Below are 17,376 nucleotides of genomic sequence, written 5' to 3' on the forward strand. Positions count from 1 at the left end.
CAGCTTAATGCTTGCAAGTATATGATAAACCATTCACCTGTTTCAGTACAGATCTACTGCATTGCTGATGTATCTTTTGCTTAAAATCATTGTCACTATATGTTGCAAACTGAAAATGCCTGGACAACCTCAGAGGGAAAAAATGAACCATCTATATAAGGTGTAAAAAAGCTAACCTCCTTCCATCCTTTTGGCATTCAATTCCAGCTCAGAAGAATACTTCATCAACATCATCATCGTCTAGCGTTTTCCTGAGCACAATCATTTCTGGCAGGGGCGACTGCCACGTATTACCTCCTCCCAGAGTCAGATGCAATTTGGTGTGAGCATATTTCATGCAAATTCAATTTCTATTCCAGAAAAGGAAAGCAAGCCTGTCTGATGCCTCTGAATAAGCCAGGTAATACACAAGTAAAAAAAAAAAAGAAAAAAAAAGAAAAGAGAAAAGTGATGACTGTAGAAAAGGAAAGTGTTGTGCTCAATGCTGCAGATGAAAATGTCAAACTTCTATACACATGCACACATCACAGAAATGTAGAGCAAAGTGACACTGGAGCACAGCATTTCCTGATCTAATGCAGTCAAGCATATAATAACAGGGTCAGTTATAAATGCTCTTTACGAAAGAAAAAACTAAAAATGAACATGGGCAGAATCTTGGGGTATTTTTAGGTGTGAACAAACTGTCTGTGGTTATGTGGCCTTGCCAGCATCCTGGTGTGTGACATATGAGAGTGTAGCCCTTTGTGCTGGCTTCAAGGTCCTTCTCTGCCACGAGACAGCAAATTCTGCCTTTTGAATGTCATTAGAATATGCTGAATATGTATATGTGCCCGCCTTGCCAGCGTCAGCTCGTGGATACGAAGATAAACGACTCCAATGCAACTACCCCCCCTAAAAAAGGGCCGGCCACAGCATTCACTTACGCCTAGGGTGCCCACCTCTCCCCCCTCCTCTGCACCCTTCTTTCATTCTAGGCAACACAAAGTGACATCTGCAAATGCCTTTTCAATATTAATGCAAGCTTCCAGAAGGCGAATAATTAAATCTAAAAATCTGAAGTGGGAGAGAGGCATGGGAAAGACATACCTCGGATTACCTACTCACTCTTCCTCACGCTGTGTCTCTCTGTTTCTCACTCTCACTCCCTCGCCCTGTTTTTCATTCCGCTTCAATCCTTCCTCCGCTCTGACAAACTGCACCGCCTGCTTTTTTTCATGTTTGGATGCTGCCGAAGGGGGATTAATTTGTTGTTTGTTGCAGTCAATCAAATTTCCACAGACAGATTTAAGTTAATTGCATCCGTGAGTTGATCCCATAAGGAGAGAGCGCTACAAGCGCTGATCAGCTTTTATTTATTCTCCAAGTGATATCCTCATCAATGACACATGCAAACAAAGTCAGTGCTCATTTGTTTTGTGTTCTTCAGATTTTATTTTCTTAAGTGTTGCTGGCGAAACTGCAAAGAACCTTGAACCAATGTCTGTGATACACACTGCAATAATTACAGATGTTTCGTGTTGCAAGTGAAAATGTCTTTACATAAGACAGAGTAGAAAGGAAAAGAGGATGATTTCACCTTCTTTAAGGTGAAATCCATTAGGAAACAGCCATAAATATGGTGGGTTGCGAAATTATTTATACTCTTTGAGTTTTCTGTAGTTCTTCTTGCAGTTCTCACTTCTCGTAGTGAGAGCTTTAAAGCATGAAATATCATTCTATTATCTCACCGTGCTTCAAACTCCACAACTTTTTCCCCCCCCGACTGGTCCGTCGTATTTCTTGGTTCTTCATGATGCGATTTCTTCAGTAATGTTCTCTAACAAATCTCTGAGCACTCCACAGAACAGCTATATTGACTATTAACTAATTAGGTGACTTCTGAGTGGAACTAGTTACACTGGATGGGGCTGAATTTTAATGAAAGACACAATTATTTATATTTTTATTTATAAAACTTTTTGAAAACTTAAACTTCTTCACATTTTGTCTGATTACAATCACATACTTTGTGCATGATTAATAGCTGTTGTATTGACAAATATGCAACCTGAGCAGTCGGTTTCTTCAGCTCTTGCAGGTGCTTTTTTGATGAATGATCTCCTTGTGTACACTGCATGTCAAAATATCGGTGCAGGCCACACTTTTCAGATTTTAATCTACAAATTTTTTTTTAAATCCTGTATCATTTTGTCATCGTCCTAAAATATTGTCAAGTCAATTTTTGCCAAAATAATATTTGGCCAAAACAAATGAGAGGCCATTATATTAGGAAGTTTACAATTTTTCAAGCACTTCACAATTTTTGGTATATCTCACAGGATATCAATAGAGATTATTTATCAAAATGTGGCAAAATGTGAAGCAACGTATGCATTATTGTAAGACACTGCACTGCACATGTCTGAGGTCGAGTTTACAAATGCTTTCCACGAAAATATTTTAAGAAAAAGGCCTGGCTTGCTAGATTCTCACAAAGTAGGTAAAAGTTTAGAGCCAACACTCTGCCTCTAAGCCTTTCATCCAAATCTAAAAATCGCTTATCTAGAAAATCTGAGCACACATAGAAGTACAGAGGGATAAGAGGGATGCATAATGCATTAGAGGAAGATGCTCCTAATGGCTTCTTCTTCGTTTTGGGCAACACTGAGGATCCTGACGGCAACACAAGGGGCTTTATTTTGCTCTCTCCCACTTCCTCTACTTGTAACAGAGAGAGGGAGGGGGGGACACACTACAATCGCAGAGAATGTTGGATATCATATTTCCTACTTAGAGCAATTGTAAGTGTGTGCAGTTGCGTCTATAAAGATATAAAGCGGGACTATAAGAAAAACAGCAGCACATTAGGAGATGAGGAGAGAGAAAAATATGAGCACAGAGGAGATATCTGGATAACACCTAGACATACAAACACATTTACACACATACAAAAACAAGGACACACACTCCTCTTTGCCTAATGGCTTTGACCATAACACAGAAAGGAAGCTGGAGGCCGGACAGGGCTGACTAGACACTGAGTGGCTAACAAATGTTAAATCATGCAGGCAGAGGCTCTTTCTCTCCCTCTCTCTCTCCATCTCACACGTAGACACACACACACACCCAGTGCATGCGTGCACAGTGGCGTGCTGAGCCTGACTCTGAGGCAGCTGGAGCCAGAGAGCTGAAGGTTGTCAGGAGACATGGCAAAGCATGTGTGTGTTTCTCACACAAAAGAGCCCCCTAATTGTTTGGGATTCATTAATGCAGCAGCTTTTCAATTGCAACCCAAGCTGTCAGGACACAAAAAAAAAAAATCCTCGGAGCTGGGAGAGAGGTGTATTCACACCGACTGCAAAATAACTGTATAATTAATACTGCAGGAAACTAATTTTTTCATGGTAAAGAAATGAGGATGGATTCTGAATGCTATCAAGACATGAAGGTGACCACATTTAGAGTCCCTCTTACGGATGTGTGATCACTGTTTACATTGCGTGTTGGCATTTCTCACGTGTTTTTCTTTTTGTTTTGTTTTTGAAAGATGCAAGATTAACACATAAAGGGAAGGGGGACGGTTTCTTACCAGAGGTGTTGAGGGTGGATCCCAGTGCTGATGGGCTCGGGGCCAGGCTGCTCTTAGAGTGGGGCGCAGGCGATGACGAAGAGGAAGAAGAGGAGGAGGAGGAAGAGGAGGCCGCAGGGGAGGAGGTGCGAGCAGCAGACAGGGTGGGCGCAGGGGAGGCCAGCCGCTCTCCAGACTCCATATCTGTCAAACACAATCCAATCAGCAGGGTTACAATAGCAAAGCACATCTACAGAAACACACACACCCCCACACAAACGTATACCGTCACACCTACACGCACGCACATCCGTACACACAAACACACCCTGACACTTTTCCTTTCACATCTCACTTCCCCTGAACAATATTTCTATTTAGCCATGCTCACTGGCTCCCAGCCTCTATTGATTGAATATGGGGTACGATGGAGGGATGACATGTTTAAGGACTGTGATAACGGACAGCAGAGCAAAGCAGGGCTTTTACATTTTGATGCAAAAGTAAAATAAAGCGTGAAGAAGGTGCTTCCTTGACAGGACAGTTTGCTTGCTGAAGTGGGATGTTTTGGAGCGACACAGGTCAGAGGAAAAACTCGAGCTCAAATAGACAAATAACACATTTGTCACTTTTCTTTGTCATTCCCTCCTGTCTCTCTGATACGCAGGAGCACAAAAGCAGAACTCATGCACACCTGTGCGTCTCAACACCTGCGTGCCACCAAAATAAAAACCCCTCATAACACCTGTGTGATGGGGGCAAAAAAAAAAAAAAAAAGACATCCATCTTCCAACCTAAAAGATCTCTTTGAGGCCTTAAAAGACTGCATTGTTCGGACTCCTTTCAGCTGGAGCTGCAACCAAATGGACATGCTTTTTATGGGATGTGTGCATTAACCAACTCAGTAGCTTTCCATTAACAGTCTCAAAGAGTCACTACGCCAGCTATTACCAACCAACCAACAACATAAGCCCTCACAAGAAGCATTTTGGTCATTTGGCAGCCAAATATTTGACTCATATTTGTCAGCTTTAATCCCCTTTTGCTTACAACCGAGAGGACAATGTGTAAGTGCCCACACAGCCGCTGACTTGTGGAGCCGAATAAATACAAAACAGCTAAATAGAAATTACGCACAAACACACATGCGCGCGTTTGTACACACACTGATTTCAACCCCCCCATTGCACACACAAAATCACCTCCCCTGTCTATCACATCAACCTGACTCTTTCTCTCTTCTCCTTTTCCATATCCCTCTGCCTGACACTAATCCAGGGCTGAAAATCCCCTTCAAAAGCACAGTTTGCAGATTGTGTTTTACAGGCAGGCTTTGTTATTGTGTCATTACACATAAACAGTCTCTGCCTCCATCTCTCCTTCCTTCCCTCTCTCCTGCCACCCCTCCACCCTCCCTCCGTCGCCCCTCTGCAGTGGGAGCAGAGCCACTGATTAAATCTCTGAGACAAAAGCTGCTATCCTCTGAATATCAAGTATCAGCCTTTCGCCAGGAGCAACACTGACAAGAGAGAGGGAGAGAGGGAGCGAGGAGGCGCGGATGACAAGAAAACCTGCTGCAGTCCGCGGGGAGGAGGCTGGTGTGCCATCGGACTTGGGCGGCCATGACTTGCCACTGCTGCAGTGGAAAAGATGGTGGCGGTGTAATTATGAGCAAGGTCAAAGGTCCTCAGAATGGACTCTTGTGAAAGGTGACAGCATGTGGATAAAAAAAAAGAGCCAGATTACCAACCTTTACTGTGAGTAAGTAAGTAAGTGTTCCATATTAGTTACAGGGATACATTTCTGGCTGAGTGAAGATGAGGAGTTTTAGTCTTATTTCACTGAGAAACATTTCCTCCCAGCCACAATATATTGCACGAAAGTGCTGTCACACTTTATGCTCTTTTGCTCTTGCCGTCACCCTTTAAATGTCAGGTTAGGGTGAAAAAGAAAAACAAGGGGGAAAAAAGAAACAAGATCCTTCCAAAATATCACATTTTTTTTCCCTTTTCTGCGGAGGCTCCAGATGACGAATGCAAGTATCATTAAGAGCGTGATGAAAATAAAAGAGGAGCTGTGGCCCTTCGTAATTATCATAATGCACACGAAAACAAAAGGCTCGCGTCTCCGAGGACGAGCAAGCTTATGTGGTGTCAGCTGGTAAGTGAAGCGGATCATTCCCCACCTTTTCAGGGAGAAGGACACACAAAAAAAGACCAAGAAATGGAGAAAGAAAGAGAATGGGCAAGACAATGCACTCTCATTTTGTTGTGGAAGGAAGGGCAAAAGTAAAGAAAAAGAGCAGAGAAGATAAAGCGCTGGCTGTAAACCATTCCTGTCGTTCCTCAATATCTGCACTTAATGCCTCGCCTTGTCAAAACGTGATGATGTGAGCAGAATTGATTTCCCCCCTAACAAACAACAAAAAAGCAATCCCTCCTTTGCAGAGGTGTAAAGCAGAGCTACCCTCCCCCTCATCTCCTCTCATCTCTTACCATCTCTCAAAGGGCCTCTTTCTGGGATGAGAGATGGAGAGGGAAAGGACAGCAGGGGGAAAAAACGACTACGAGGCAAGTCCATCTTCCTCTGACAACTACAGACTGATCACTTAGAGCAATTAAATCTAATAACAATAATAAGATTGAGCTCGGCAATGTACCACCAAACGCACAGCCACAACAATCATTGCAAGAATAATAGAGCGCCAAGGTATTTAAGGATCCAATCCTGACTTAATTATAAGAAATTAAAATGGATTTAGCATCGGAATTAGCTTGATTTTATAGGTAATTAACGGCACACAACAGTGGCGGAATAAGGCACGCAGTATAATCTCCGTGAACGGCTAAATCAATCTGACTTGAACACCGACCAATCAACGCGCCGCACTGCAGCCAGAAACAGCAGGTCCTCGCAGATGCAAGGAGAGGCAGAATTTATGCTAATGGCTGAACTATGATTTATAAGATGTGTTCCAGCGCTGGATTCCCAGTCACGTCCACAAATACAACACAGCAGCCCAGCTGTCAACGTGTGCACCTAATAGTGGCTGGATGCAGCGGCCCCTTCAGGAGATAGTGTTGCTATAAACAGCTCTGCGCTTTTATGATTGCATGTGGCCTTCATATAGGAGCCTTCACTTGTCAGTCGCATCTAAAAAGGAGGGCACAACAGCATAAAGAGAGATAGTGCATGTGCATTTAGTGCTGGTGGAGATGCTTCAGATCAGGCATGTAACATTGCTTGATTACACAAAACAATACGTGTGCTTGTGAAAGGGTCTGTCTGCATGTGTGTCACAGCCCCAAACTATAAAACCTCCTGTGTGTCTCAATCCTGCCCCTTTTCTCCTTACCCATCAACACACACGTGCACACCCCCCCACACACACACACATGTACACACAGTAACAGATGGCTGATACTAACTGAGATAATCCGCCAACAGAGTCATCAGCATGGATCAGTGGTAATCAGAGTGTGGACACAATGTCTCTTCTCCAGCCGTAATGGAAGGAACGCCTGGCGCAAGAGAAGGGAAATGCATTATTCCCCATGATGCCCTGACCTCATTCAAAGACACACGGTGGCTCCCAACTCTCTCTTTCTTGTTTTTTTTCCCCCCTTCCTCGCCACAGACTATATGATCGCTGCTACGGCAACATTCACCGTCTCCTTTGGATCACTTACTTCCTGCCTTTTATTGTGATCCCCGACTGTGTCGAGCTCAGATCCCACTTCAAGTGTGTCCTGCACTGAACAGCTAACAGGGAAAACAGCAAGTCAACATTCCATGTGTGTCACGTTGAGGGTTACTGGCAACAAAAAAAGCAGTGGAGTGAGTAATCAGCAGCTGCATTTAAGAGTCACAGTGATGTTTGTTCATCTTTTTCCGGTGCTTCTATTTCCAAAAACGCAAGAACGATAAAACTGATCCTGAGAAGAGACAGTAATTCATCAGTGTGATATCAAGGCAGTCTTTTTCTTATCAGGTGACATCAATAATTTTTATGGATCATTCCCTCTCAGAAGGCATAACGTACACGCGCACAGAATTACTTTCTGCAGTACAAGTGCTGCTAAAATGATTTCCACATCATTCTGAATCAGCATCATCTTTGCTTTTTTTCCCCCTTTACAGTTGTAGTTCAGGGACACACTGTAGTTAAATCTGTTGTTTTATCCACGCTTTACAGGCACATCTTTATCATATGGATGCGGATGTTAGCCAGAATTGAATTCTTAATATTTCAGCTCATCTTGCTTGCATTAAAGTGCTTTTTCCTCAAGCCAACCTTCATGTAGAGGCACCATAAGCCAAGAAATGACATAACCACCTGTCGTAGCAGTAACAGACTTTGTCCAGTGTCAAATGTCAACTCAGAGAACATCTAAAAGTTAAGAACCAATGAGATGAGATGGGGACTTAAAATTTTATCATGGCGTTTTGTGGTATTTATTGTAATGGCGGTTAAAAGTGATCCTCAAATCCATCAATCTTTTGGCTCCAGTTCTATTTTGCACATACAGTCATAACCTTACTAAAACAAACAGTTCTCTAAAATTAAAGCTTACTTATTATCAAAAAGATTACTTCGCTGTAACACTAACAACTAGGGAGACTCTACTGCTGAGTGCAAAACAGCTGCATCTAAGGGGAGTGAGAATGCATCTAGGTCATGAAACAATAGCAGTAGTTTAGGTTTAATGCCATACCAGCAGCAATGGGTATATCATGACTACAAGGTACACTGAACAACAGGTTCATCTCATGAGACCAGGTGCTACACAATACTAGGTTCATGACAAGAGAAGATTTTAACAATAATTTTTATTTGTTTTAGCAAGTAAAGATTTCACAGATTGCAAACTGTGTTTTAAGATATGATTCAATCCAAACTTTTACAAGTACGTATATTGCATGACTTTTGTTAGCACCTTTTTGTGTTTCCACAAGTAAATAACGGCATTATAAACCTCAGAGTGGTTTACTGAATCTATGTTCAGCGTAGGACTATTAAGGTTGAGTTTTAATCAGTCTGGGTTTGTTAGATTTTCAAACTGGGGTTTACAGCTGCTGTTCAGATTCCTTCAAAACAGTGACACGGCCCTTTAGTTTAATGCTACTCAGAAGCACTGTTGCAGATGTTAACTTTCACAGCATATAGTTAGAATTCGTCTGTATCCATCTATTTGCTAGATAGTTAGATATCTACCAAACAGTTAGATATTATACTCAGTTTAACAGCTGAGTCCCCTTAATGCTGTCTCACAAACAATTTAAAAGTGCTGAAGGCTTTTTGAATGATCATAGAACTTAATATTTCAGCCAGCCCTTTACACTAAAACTGCAGCGGTCAAGAGAGTCAAACTCAACTTTTATGACACATCTAGCAGATTCTATGTTATTTTCATTCAACTAAGAAGATTGTTTCCGACAGAACATGACGATAGTGTAAAAGGACTTTTATTTTTGTAAAAACAATGCTTTCTTCGCTTTATTTCCACTGTAACATAAGTGGCTTGTCAAAACCTATTTATACCTCTCTCAGTTAAAAGCTTTCAAACCCTTCTTATTATTGCTGACCAGCTTTTTGTGTGTTTCTACTGGTACTTTGATGATTTAACTTTTGTGATGCGCTCCAAGTCTTTGAGGTTGCAGGGTCCAATTGCTATCACCCTAGTCTTTATTTCCCTCCATAAATTTGCATTCAAGTAAAGACTCTGGGTGGACCGCTCCAAGACATTATGGACTTCTAATCAGAAGAAACATGTTGGTAAAACTCAAAGATTACTTTAAACCTAAATCGTTCAGAGCTTAACTGTAGATGGAACTTATCCTAACAAACATCACTGTAATAAACCACAATTTGTTTGCATTATACTCCTGGTTACTTTTGGTAATATGACAGATAAACACAAACTATAAGATCTTATGAAACAAAATCTGTTTTTAGCAGTTAATTGTGGTCCAGTTGTTTTAGAATATATTTCTATCTTTCTGTATTATTAAAAAAATAAACATTTAAACAGGATTTCTAAGAGTGCTTGTGAAGTCAGTGAATTGTGCCAATGGATGAAAGGGGTACAAAGAGGCAGCAAGCCCCGGTGGCCCATCTAGGTGACAACAACTAGAGTGACTCAGACTCCTCCCACGGCATTGCTCCTGCCCAGTGACAGATGGCAGAGCAAGGCATGTAGGGGATGGGCACCATTTCTCACCCTGCCTCAGCTAGCCTTGGCAGTTGTGCTGGCCACAGGTCTTATTACAGTCACACCACTGCCGGCTTTTCTGTTTCCGTGTTACACTGGAGCTTACCAGGGTACAGCTCCTGCTTACTGCTTGCCATGGTGAAAAGGTAATGATATGGTTGAGCGTGGCGTTAGCAATAAAAGACTTTCCATGCTCAGTTTTCCCGTCACACGTGCAACTATATAGTCATAAGAGGCTTTAGATGGAAATGTAAAAAGGAGAAGGCGTGCCACATACATTCTGTATATTTTTGAACTGACAAGAAATCATCTCTTGCCAAATGGCTTTATTTGCCTCTTCAAGCATACTGTAGATGCCAGAGGCTGGAATCAGAAGCCCTACTCACCATCCGTCTCCGCTGGGTTCCCAGTGACAATAATGTGATTTTGGGACATGGTGATGACTCGGTGGAGGGGAATAGGATAGGCTTGTCACTTGTGTTTGATGTCAAGCCTATGTGTGACAGAATAGTGTTACTCAGCTCAACCAGACACAGCACTACTCCCATTTCCTGGCCATAAATAGAAGAGAAAGAGGTGGTTGTAAGACTCGTTGTGTGTGTTTGTGTGTGCATGTGTTTGGGAAAGAGAATCTGTGTGTGCGTGCAAATGCACCTATACCCACCATTCTAAGTATCATAAAATAAGCTAAATAATAAAATTCTCATCTCTTCCGCTCATTCGCATCTGCATCCAGCCAAAGCTAATTATTCTCCCCATGGTAACGTAGCAGGGTCTTCACATCAAAAAACTAGAAGTGTGCATCAGGCAATCATCCCTGATGAATCTGCCCTTCTCCCTCTGCTAGCCACTCATACTAGTCTGTCTGTCTCACCACTCATTACATTTTTTTTTTCCCTCAGACTGAACAGATCCGTTTGTCATTGGCCACACTGTGTCTACAAGAATCTATAATGACTCTTATAGACAGAGTCTATAAGAGTGTGTGTGTTTGGAAACACACACACACACGTTTCAGAGAATATTGCGCTTGTGCACTAGATGTTCATCAAAGACATGCACAGTGAGTTGTTATCATTTCTAGACTTTAAACTTTACATTTTACAGAGTTTCACTTTCTGCAATTCATTGTCAATCTGATTCTCCATGACAACAAAGGGTGCAACCTTGTTTTAAAGACTGTACTTAGATTCCAGATTTAAATACAACATACTTTCACCTCAAAATGTAACCTTACATGACATGACAGAACCAACTACAATGTTTGGAACTACACGTGCCACTATTTGGTAGACAGATTGATGCATCGGTAGGATTTCATTCCATTTCAAGGTAAACAGATGAGTGCGCAAGCATGTGCATGTTTTCTTTTCAAAAGAAAAAGATCAGTAGTGGCAGACAGTTGTATGCCAATTAGTGCTAGAAATACTGTTCTTTGTGGGGACAATCGAGAAACTATGTAATTAGATAGAAACAAGTGTTAATATCCATTTAGCTTCACAGTTTTGTGTCTAATTTGTCATTAAAACAACAAAAAACCAAACACAAAAGGGAAGACAAAGAACATATCTTCACTAAATTTCAGGCATAGGCTGCCCAGCTTTCCGAGTGATCAGCATAAGCATCGGTATCAACACTGTCACATATAATTACGTAAAATTGATGTAATAAACCCTGGTGCTTTGTTGTGGGTTAAAATTTGTGAGGAAATCTTACTCATTTTGCAACTTTAAATAAAAGCAAGACATACATGAAAGGATACGAAACTGAATAACTGTAATTACCATCTGTTATTGAAGAATATAGAGGGGGGAAAAAAGAAAATAAAGTGTACGAAAAGCAAAAGAATGGGTGTACTTCAGATATTTATAATGAAAATGACATGCATGTCAAAGAGCAAAACATACTGACAGTGAGAGAACAGCAGAACCTTGCAGGAGGAATTTGTGGAGCCTCTTCTGTCTATGTGCTATTTCTCAGCAAATTCACTTGTCCATCCATCCATCCATCCATCCATCTTCTTCCGCTTATCCGAGGTCGGGTCGCGGGGGTAGCAGCTTCAGAAGGGAGGCCCAGACTTCCCTCTCCCCAGCCACTTCTTCTAGCTCCTCCGGGGGAATCCCGAGGCGTTCCCAGGCCAGCCGAGAGACATAGTCCCTCCAGCGTGTCCTGGGTCTTCCCCGGGGCCTCCTCCCGGTGGGACGTGCCCGGAACACCTCACCAGGGAGGCGTCTAGGAGGCATCCTGACCAGATGCCCGAGCCACCTCAACTGGCTCCTCTCGATGTGAAGGAGCAGCGGCTCTACTCTGAGTCCCTCCCGGATGACTGAGCTTCTCACCCTATCTCTAAGGGAGAGCCCAGCCACCCTACGGAGAAAACCCATTTCGGCCGCTTGTATCCGCGATCTCGTTCTTTCGGTCATGACCCAAAGCTCATGACCATAGATGAGGGTGGGAACGTAGATCGACCGGTAAATCGAGAGCTTCGCTTTTTGGCTCAGCTCTCTCTTCACCACGACGGACCGGTACAGCGCCCGCTTGACAGCAGACGCTGCGCCAATCCGCCTGTCGATCTCCCGCTCCCTTCTTCCCCCATTCGTGAACAAGATCCCGAGATACTTAAACTCCTCCACTTGGGGCAGGACACCCCCCCTGACCCGGAGAAGGCACTCTACCCTTTTCCGGCTCAAGACCATGGCCTCGGATTTGGAGGCACTGATCCTCATCCCGGCCGCGTCACACTCGGCTGCGAACCGCTCCAGCGAGAGCTGCAGATCACGATCTGATGAAGCCAAAAGGACCACATCGTCTGCAAAAAGCAGAGATGAGATCCTAAGGCCACCAAATCGGATCCCCTCAACACCTTGGCTGCGCCTAGAAATTCTGTCCATGAAAGTGATGAACAGAATCGGTGACAAAGGGCAGCCCTGGCGGAGTCCAACTCTCACCGGAAACGAGCCCGACTTACTGCCGGCAATGCGGACCAGACTCTGACACCGGTCATACAGGGACCTGACAGCCCGTATCAAAGGGCCCGGTACCCCATACTCCCGGAGAACCCCCCACAGGGCTCCCCGAGGGACACGGTCGAACGCCTTCTCCAGGTCCACAAAACACATGTAGACTGGTTGGGCGAACTCCCATGCACCCTCCAGGACCCTGCCGAGGGTGTAGAGCTGGTCCAGCGTTCCACGACCAGGACGAAAACCACACTGCTCTTCCTGAATCCGAGGTTCGACTATCCGACGGACCCTCCTCTCCAGGACCCCTGAATAGACCTTGCCAGGGAGGCTTAAGAGTGTGACCCCTCTATAATTGGAGCACACCCTCCGGTCCCCCTTTTTGAACAGGGGGACCACCACCCCAGTCTGCCAATCCAGGGGAACTGCCCCCGATGTCCATGCGACATTGCAGAGTCGCGTCAACCAACACAACCCTACAACATCCAGAGCCTTAAGGAACTCCGGGCGGATCTCATCCACCCCCGGGGCCCTGCCACCGAGGAGCTTTTTAACCACCTCGGCGACCTCGTCCCCAGAGATTGGAGAGCCCAACCCAGAGTCCCCAGGCTCCGCTTCCTCAGTGGAAGGCATGTTGGTGGGATTGAGGAGGTCTTCGAAGTACTCTGCCCACCGGCCCACAACGTCCCGAGTAGAGGTCAGCAGCACACCATCCCCACTATAAACAGTGTTGGTGCTGCACCGCTTCCCCCCCCTGAGACGCCGGATGGTGGACCAGAATCGCCTCGAAGCCGTACGGAAGTCTTTCTCCATGGCCTCTCCAAACTCCTCCCACGCCCGGGTTTTTGCCTCAGCAACCGCCCGAGCCGCATGCCGCTTCGCCCGCCGGTACCCATCAGCTGCTTCCGGAGTCCCACAGGCCAAAAAGGCCCGATAGGACTCCTTCTTCAGCCTGACGGCATCCCTCACCGAAGGTGTCCACCAGCGGGTTCGAGGGTTGCCGCCGCGACAGGCACCGACAACCTTGCGGCCACAGCTCCGATCGGCCGCCTCGACAATGGAGGCACGGAACACGGTCCACTCAGACTCCATGTCCCCCACCTCCCCCGGGACGTGTTCGAAGTTTTGCCGGAGATGGGAGTTAAAGCTCCGTCTCACAGGGGATTCCGCCAGACGTTCCCAGCAGACCCTCACAACACGTTTGGGCCTGCCAGGTCTGACCGGCTTTCGCCCCCACCACCGGAGCCAACTCACCACCAGGTAGTGGTCAGTGGACAGCTCCGCACCTCTCTTCACCCGAGTGTCCAAGACATACGGCCGCAGATCCGATGAAACGATGACAAAGTCGATCATCGAACTGCGGCCTAGGGTGTCCTGGTGCCAAGTGCACATATGGACACCCTTATGCTTGAACATGGTGTTCGTTATGGACAATCCATGGCGAGCACAGAAGTCCAGCAACAGAACACCGCTCGAGTTCAGGTCGGGCGGGCCGTTCCTCCCAACCACGCCCCTCCAGGTCTCACTGTCATTGCCCACGTGAGCGTTGAAGTCCCCCAGCAGAACAAGGGAGTCCCCAGGAGGAGCACTCTCCAGTACCCCCTCTAAGGACTCCAAAAAGGGTGGGTAATCTGAACTGTCGTTCGGCCCGTAAGCACAAACGACAGTCAGAACCCGTCCCCCCACCCGTAGGCGGAGGGATGCTACCCTCTCGTTCACCGGGGTAAACCCCAACGTACAGGCGCCGAGATGGGGAGCAACAAGTATGCCCACTCCTGCCCGACGCCTCTCACCCTGGGCAACTCCAGAGTGGAAGTATGTCCAGCCCCTCTCAAGGAGACTGGTTCCAGAACCAGAGCCGTGCGTCGAGGTGAGACCGACTATTTCTAGCCGGAACCTCTCGACCTCACGCACTAGCTCCGGCTCCTTCCCCACCAGAGAGGTGACATTCCACGTCCCAAGAGCCAGTTTCTGCAACCGAGGATCGGACCGCCAGGGTCCCCTCCCTCTGCTGCCACCCATCCCACACTGCACCCGACCCCTTTGGCCCCTCCCACGGGTGGTGGGCCCATGGGAGGGGGGGCCCATGTTTCCTCTTCGGGCTGAGCCCGGCCGGGCTCCATGGGTAAAAGCCCGGCCACCAGACGCTCGCCATCGTGCCCCCCCTCCAGGCCTGGCTCCAGAGTGGGGCCCCGGTGACCCGCGTCCGGGCGAGGGAACACCAAGTCCAAAGTTTTCCTTCATCATTGGGGTCTTTGGGCTGCTCTTTGTCTGGTCCCTCACCTAGGACCTGTCTGCCTTGGGTGACCCTACCAGGGGCATGAAGCCCCAGACAGCATAGCTCCTAGGATCATTGGGACACTCAAACCCCTCCACCACGATAAGGTGGCAGCCCATGGAGGAGCAAATTCACTTGTAAGAGAGTAAATGTGGCAAGACTGATAAGAAGTGCAAAGAAAAAACTTTTTCTGAGTACTAGTTAAAAAGCTGATGTGATATTGCTTCTACTAGCTTGCGAGCCTAGAAGCAATAGAAGTGATGAGAAAGAGGAACAAAACAAGAAGATGCTGCTACTTCTGCTGCTTAACACATTCACAGAGTTACACTTCCTTTACAGTTAGTAAAACATATGGCATCACCAACCTGCGTATATATAGATAGAAAAGGTGGCATGTGCATCTATTTTACAAGAGAAACAGTTCTAAAATTAACTGAGAACTTTTTGAAGAAATGTGATGTTACTTAAACATTAAAGTATTGAGTTTGTTTTAGTAAAAGTAAACTGAATTTCTTTTAATTCTGAAAATTTATACCAAACAAAAAAACTGCTGTGTCATGCTTGGTAATGAAGAAATGATATGTGTCTGCGCCAATTACCATTTCGAGATACGAAGAAACTTCGTATCTCTGCTTGCAAAATTGACTGGGCCTCGTTTTACAAGCATGATAATAGAGGTGGTTTTAGTCACCAGTGATTGTGGAATTTTAATATATTTTGTGATCAAAACTTAAACATTTTCTTTTGTTTTGCCTTGACCAGTGATCGGCATGCCAATGCTATTTTTTCTGTTTGTTTGTGTTTAGAAAACAAACTGGAAAGAAACTTTTTCTGTCTTTTAAAACATACACCACTTCGGAGGTTACAAAAAACCTCCAAACCAAATTAGACTTAGACTTAGGGACACAGACTGTCATGTATAAATAAGGATGTTACTTACAGCTGGATGTTTGTTTCTTGTCAAAATCTGAATTTAAATAAAGTTTACAAAAATAATTTGTACACTTTATACTCCTTCGAAGAACAATGTTGATCAAAATCAGAAATGGGAAACTTCAATAAATAAATGTGAAAATGTAAGCAAAAGCAAACAAAAGTGTGTCTCAAATATACATAAATTATACTTAAATTTAAGAATAATACAACAAAAGTTTTGAAGACGTCACTGGGCTACCTTGATGATATACCTTCGAACTGCATTCTTTGAGAACCAGAGTCTTGCAACTTTTAGATGTAGCCCTTGTCCTCTACACTTGAATTAAATAGCTTCACTGCCTCACTAGCATGCAGTCAAGCTCTAAAAGCTCTGCTAATGAGCTAATATTGGAGCCAGGTGTGTTGAAGCAGAGAGACATCTAAAAGTTGCAGGACTGGTCCTTGAGGAATGCAGCTTCATACCACTGCATAAAACTGCGGATGGTACAAATTTCACCTAATTAACTAAACAATTTTACTAAAAAGAAACTAGATTGAATATTAAAATACTTACTCATAATTTATTTTGAGGAAGTAATTAATTCCAGGTTAAGCTGTCACTGCAGTGTCAGACAATGTCTGGTTTCTTGATTACAACTGGCTAAGAATAATCTGAATAAGTAACTAAAAGTGGGTTCAATAAATTCATTTTACAAATAAAACTAATATTGAGCTTAAACTAGTAGACTAGTTTAAAACTAGTACTATTTTCTATATTTAATCTTCTACATTTGTAAGATCCTTTGGAGAAGCTGAGCATATAATTGAAACCCTACTAATGAGTGCATTACCAGAGGAAATCAGGTCTTTGCCATAGTTCACAAATACGTTAGGACCTTATCAGCACTCAAAGAAGCAGATTGCTATCCAGGTCTTCTCCTTCTGTCATTCAGTTGTCATTAAATTATCTTAAAACGAGTAAATGGACTGAGCCTATGTAGTGCTTTTCTAGTCATACTGACCACTCAAAGCACTTCTACATAGAAGTCCCATTCAGCCAGCCGCACTGACAGGACTCATAAATTCATACAGCGATCAGCAGGCAATTTGGGATGAAGTGCCCTGCAGCAATTGAGATGAGGTGGGGAAAATCAAACTCACAACCTCCAGATTGGCAGAAAACTCCTCCTCCTGCTGGGCCACAGCTATCCAAATTACAAGTCTGAAAGAAAGTGGCTTCAGACAGAAAATTCTTTTTAGACATCATTGATTACCAAAGATATATTTGTCACTGTCTTTTTGTAAAAACTAGCTTTTTTTGTCTAAGAAACTTGGGTAATAGTTCAGTATTCTCATCAAAAGGCTCACTTTGACACAGATTTCATTTACAGGCAGGTAAGACAGAAATAAAGGAGTGGCCACTTTTCTGATAACAGGTAACCTCGGGTGACTAAGACTTCA

At 44.4% G+C, this 17,376-nt stretch overlaps 1 protein-coding gene across 14 annotated transcripts in view; it reads right to left on the reverse strand.

Annotated features, from left to right (window-relative positions):
* LOC116718049 (bromodomain adjacent to zinc finger domain protein 2B-like) overlaps positions 1-17,376 on the reverse strand; it is a 77,964-nt gene that overhangs the window by 29,762 nt on the left and 30,826 nt on the right. For 13 of the 14 annotated variants that reach the window (XM_032559688.1, XM_032559686.1, XM_032559693.1 and 10 more), the window contains exon 3: positions 3,572-3,754. In XM_032559688.1, coding sequence (XP_032415579.1) covers positions 3,572-3,752 — 181 coding nt within the window. In that variant the 5' untranslated portion in view covers positions 3,753-3,754. Of the gene's footprint in view, positions 1-3,571; positions 3,755-6,978; positions 7,025-17,376 lie in introns of those variants that run through there. The other variant, XM_032559683.1, reaches the window with a different exon arrangement.

Source organism: Xiphophorus hellerii, chromosome 4, assembly GCF_003331165.1.
Source record: "Xiphophorus hellerii strain 12219 chromosome 4, Xiphophorus_hellerii-4.1, whole genome shotgun sequence".
Lineage (NCBI taxonomy): Eukaryota > Metazoa > Chordata > Actinopteri > Cyprinodontiformes > Poeciliidae > Xiphophorus > Xiphophorus hellerii.